At 50.9% G+C, this 4,871-nt stretch overlaps 1 protein-coding gene across 1 annotated transcript; it reads right to left on the reverse strand.

The window, feature by feature from the left end:
- Nucleotides 1-204: 204 nt before the first annotated feature.
- LOC142596414 (adenosine 5'-monophosphoramidase HINT1-like) lies at nucleotides 205-2,485 on the reverse strand. Its single transcript, XM_075725517.1, is given in 6 exon segments — nucleotides 205-267; nucleotides 270-374; nucleotides 1,182-1,286; nucleotides 1,990-2,034; nucleotides 2,036-2,285; nucleotides 2,481-2,485. Coding segments are annotated over 6 exon segments (573 nt in total).
- Nucleotides 2,486-4,871: the final 2,386 nt, after the last annotated feature.

Genomic DNA, 4,871 nt, shown 5'->3' on the forward strand with positions numbered 1-4,871 from the left:
CCCTCAGTAAGACACGCACGAGACAGAGGTGATATCCCCATGCTAAATCTTTATTGTGCAACTGCTGCTCAAAGCTTTTATTACCTTCCACAGACACACGTCACAAAAAATTAGACCTCAACAGTGGCTAGACTGACGGGCAACAGACGAAATCCATTCAGTGGCGATTTGTACGCGTGCAGCGACTCTTGTGGTGCAAAAATCTTAGCCAGGCGGCCAGCCCAACCGACGGCCACCCAGAATACGTAGATGTACGCGACGGACAGACCAGACCGCCCACCCTCGGGCCCTTCATCCACGACCGTCCGGAATCCATTGGTCAGGCCCGGGTGAGCAGCACGCTTCTTGCCAACAATCATTAAATGCCCAAGAAGCTGGAGAAGGAAGTACAAACCCATAAATAAATAAAATAAAGCGCCACGCACAAAGAGGGGAGAGGGCAGGAAGGGAAGGAACGAGAGCAGAGAACCACCCAGAGAAACCAGTTAGCCGATTCCTAGCAATTCAGCCGTCGTGCTTCAAATTACTGTCTGTCCGCCTGCAACTGACATTTTCCAAGCAAGGCTACAAAGACCGATTACGCACACTACAGGGAGGAAAGAGAGCGCTATGCGATTTTTTTCGAGCTAGACAGTAACGGACTACAAAACAGCCCACAGAAGCTAAGCTGGTCTCCGGGTTAAAGCCCCCATTATATCTTCAGGCAACATAAGCAGTTCTGGTGGAAAATAAACTTTAGGCTGCCTTTTGCGTGGGTTTACAAAGCCTTTGAACTTGACTTTTATAGCTAGAAGTGAAGCGTCCAGCACCTCTCAACCAGCTTTGCCCTTCCTCACCCCTGGCCTGCCAAAAACCCCAAGCCCTCTTCTCCGTATTAGAAGAAGTACCACCACTACTCTTACTCTAAACCATGACGCTAGGCACCAGGCTGCGCTCCAAAACAACACTGCATTTTGCGCCAGAAGCACATACCCAGGGATGAGCATTGCTTTATATCGCTACTTTTAGTCAAAAAGCTCAATTCCATTACAAGCTAGAGGCAAAAGATTATAGCGCCAGAAACCCCAAAATAGCCTACTGGGCCCTATCAAGAGGAAAAGGGGGGGATGGGAAAGAGTCTAGTAAATCAGGAACTAATTGCAGGTACAGTTTAGCGTACAGAAAGCTTCCACGGTACTTACAGGTTCACCGGAATCTTCTGCTTCAGATAACCTGATAATCGGCTCCTTAGGCATGACTAGGGAAAGCGTCGGCGCTTGGGGTGAAAGATCATGGAGCGCAAGGCGCTGGAGGAAGAGTAAACAGTTAAAACGTAATCGGCTTCAGAGAAAGGCAATAGCTTAAGCAAATCAATATGCCCCGCTGAACTCGTACAGAAGCAGATTACCAGATACCCCAAACACAAGCCGACGCAGAACTAACTCATTACGGTCACTACTCAGACGTTCACTGTTTACATACACCTGGAGTCCCCGAGGAGACTGACTGCGTGTGCTTAATCTAAGGTTTCAAGACTATCATCCTACACGAGGTAGGACCACTCCCATCCCTCGGCAGCAAACTTTGCACGACTTCCAGTGCCAAAGGGATATCACGCGGCAAACGTCTGCGGCTGCCACCAAGTGCGTTACCGTCAGAGGCCCTCCTCTGCGCGCGCGCGCGCACACACGACACGGTGGGGCTGGGAACCGAGGCGAGCCGGACAGCACCGGCAACCCAGCACGCGCCGCGGCAGCCGGAGGGGGGGGGGGCACCGAAGAAGCGCGATGTTTTAGGGATGGTGCAGTACAGAGCGCCACAACCCAGAGAGGCCCCGTCCGCCCCCCGTCCCTCCCTCCACCCACCCGCAGCGACGCCGCCACCCGCCCTGCCGCGCTCCCGGGCAGCGCGCAACGGGTCCTCGGCTCAGGGTGCCTGCGCGCGCGGGGGGAGGGGGGGAACGGAAGGGGAACGGAAGGGGAACCGCGCACAGAGCAAAGCCACGGCTACCTCCCCCTCCCCCTCCCCCTCCCCCTCGTAGATGACGTTGGCGGGGAAGCGCCTTGCCGATGATCTTTCCGAAGACGGCGGCGGCGGCGCCACCGGGCCGGGCGGCCCGCGCCCCAATAATCTCGTCAGCCACGACAACGCCCGTTGGCGCCCCCGCGCTTCCTCCACTCGGCCAGGCCCTCCGCGGCGCCCATTGGGCCGCCAGATCGCCGCCGGCCGATCCCGCGTCTCGATTGGCTGTCTCGTCTGTCGTTTTCGCTTGTCCCCGCCCCCTTGGCGGGTCCGCCCTCGTCGACCTGGTGCTTACCGGGGCTCAGGGAGTTTGCGTGCCCTCGGGGCGCGGAGGGATCCGACCTGGGGGTGGAGGGAGAAGACGTTGGGCGAGTCCGCGGAGGGATCTGTGCCGTGTAGTGCTGCGACCCTGTGGGCGGGCAACGAGGCCTCGGAAGACGCTGTTGTAGCTAGAAGTACTATCTATTGTTATTTATTACCGCATCAAGTCCACCCCAAACGTGCTTGTGGCTTTTTGGTGCTGCTCCCTCCAGTCAAATGACTGCTTTTGCCAGGCCAGGCCAGGCCAGGCCAGGCCTTAACTTTTCAGAACATTTCGCAGAACCGACAGAAGTTGCTCTAAATTGTTCCCCGAAAGCCCCACTTCAGCTGCAGGCGTTTCTAAGCTGCCCGCCTCCTGGGAGAAAATAAAATACAAAGCGTGTGTTCAGCACTGGTGGCTCGAGGGCTGGAGGGCAGATCAAGATAGGCTTTGCGCTAAGCTGGGTAGGAGGCTTTTAGAAAAACAGGCAGTGCCCCCAAAGCTGCCCAAGGGTGGGCCGTGGTGCCCTGCACCCCCGGGGACAGTGAGCAATTTGATTGGTCTACACAACTGTATTGTAACATATATAAACCCCGCTTGCCTCTATATCGGGCTAAGGATATCCTTAGCCTTCTTTGCGGCAAGGGCACGTTGTCGGCTCACGTTCAACTTGGTGCCCGCCAGGAGCCCCCCCGCGTCCTTTTCTGCAAAGCTGCTTTCCAGCCGGTCGGCCTCCAGCATATACTGGTGCACGGGGTTGTTCCTCCCCAGGTGCAGGACTTTGCACTTCCCCTTGTCGAACCGCACGAGGCTCCTGCCTGCCCATTTATTAATGAGGTACAGGGAATTGATTGCTTACAGAATAAGAAATGCTGTCGCAAAATATTCTTGGGATTGTTTAGCCTAGAGAAGACGAGTCTGAGGGGAGAACTTATCGCTCTCTAGAACTACCTGAAAGGAGGTTGTAGTGAGGTGGGCGTTGGTCTCTTCTCCCAAGGAACAAGTGATAGGATGAGAGGAAATGGCCTCAAGCTGCGCCAGGGGAGGTTTAGATTGGATATTAGGAAAAATTTCTTCATTGAAGGAGTAGTCAAGCATTGGAACAGGCTGCCCAGAGAGGTGGTGGAGTCATCATCCCTTGAGGGGTTCAAAAAACTGGTAGACGTGGCACTTTGGGACATGGTTTAGTGGGCATGGTGATGTTGGGTTGATGGTTGGACTGATGATCTTAGAGGTCCTTTCCAGTCTTAATGATTCCTAGTTTTTACTTTCATTAAAAATGATCCAGCCACCAAGCCAGGAAACATGAAATTGCTACTCTACCCTTAATTGGTTTAGTGGTGGACTTGGTAGTGTTAGGTTAATGGTTGGACTGGATGATCTTAAGGGTCTTTTCCAACCCGAATGATTCTATGATTCTATGATTCTATGATTCTATGTTTTTCGGACAGTCAGTGGATGATATCAGGAGAAAGTTACAGAAGGTGAAAGGAGCAGATGCAAGAGATTTTAAAAAATTGCTGGAGACTGCTTGGCAAGTGTATCGGAACAGAGATAAACAGAAAGAGAGAATAATGGGCAAAACAGTTGCTAATACTACAGTGGCTGCCTTGTGCACCACAGGGGGTCATATACCCTCTCGGAACTCATCGGGAAACAACTCTAATGAAAGGAGAGGAGCCATGAGAAGTGTTCTAAGTCCCCCACCTAGAGGAAATCAACCCCTCCTGAGAGATCAATGTGCTTATTGTAAGGAAATAGGGCATTGGAAAAAGGATTACCTGAGATTGGGCAAATAGGTGACATTTGCCAACATGGAACAAAATTGACGGGGATCAGGGGAATCTTCCCTAGTGGAACCCTTGGTAAGAGTACAGCTAGGGAAAGAAGAAAAACCTGTAGAATTTCTAGTAGATACAGGTGCCACGTTTTCAGTATTAAATCAGAATTTATTGCCTGTAATTAGACAAAGTGTTAATATTGTGGGAGCAACCAGACAGGTTGAGAAAGCTTTCTTTTCGAAACCCTTAAAATTCAGAATTGGGAAGAGTGTAGGGATTCACAAATTTCTCTACCTGCCTGAAGCTCCTAGACCACTTTTGGGAAGAGACTTATTAGAACAATTGAATGCCAAAATAAAATTTAACGATGGAGAAATTAAATTTAAAATACCAGAAGAAAATCACATTAAAATTTTAAGTCTGGCTCTCACTGAACCCCAAGTTAGGGAAGAAGAAATTATACAAGAAATAAAAGACCAGGTATACGCAGGAGTATGGGCCTTGGGAATACCGGGAAAGGCTAAAAGTGCTAAAACTCAAAGAGGGAGCACGACCTGTTAAGGTAAAGCAATATCCCTTGAAATTAGAAGACAGGCAAGGAGTGCAAAGCATTATAGAAGAATTTATAAGTTTCGGATTATTGATTGAATGCTCTTCAGAGTATAACACTCCTATTTTGCCTATCAAAAAGCCTGATGGCAAAACCTATTGATTGGTACAAGACCTACAGGCAATAAATAAGATAGTTGAAGATTTACACCCGGTAGTGGCGAACCCATACACCTTAT

The sequence above is a fragment of the Pelecanus crispus genome, chromosome W, assembly GCF_030463565.1.
Source record: "Pelecanus crispus isolate bPelCri1 chromosome W, bPelCri1.pri, whole genome shotgun sequence".
In the NCBI taxonomy this organism is placed as follows: Eukaryota; Metazoa; Chordata; class Aves; order Pelecaniformes; family Pelecanidae; genus Pelecanus; species Pelecanus crispus.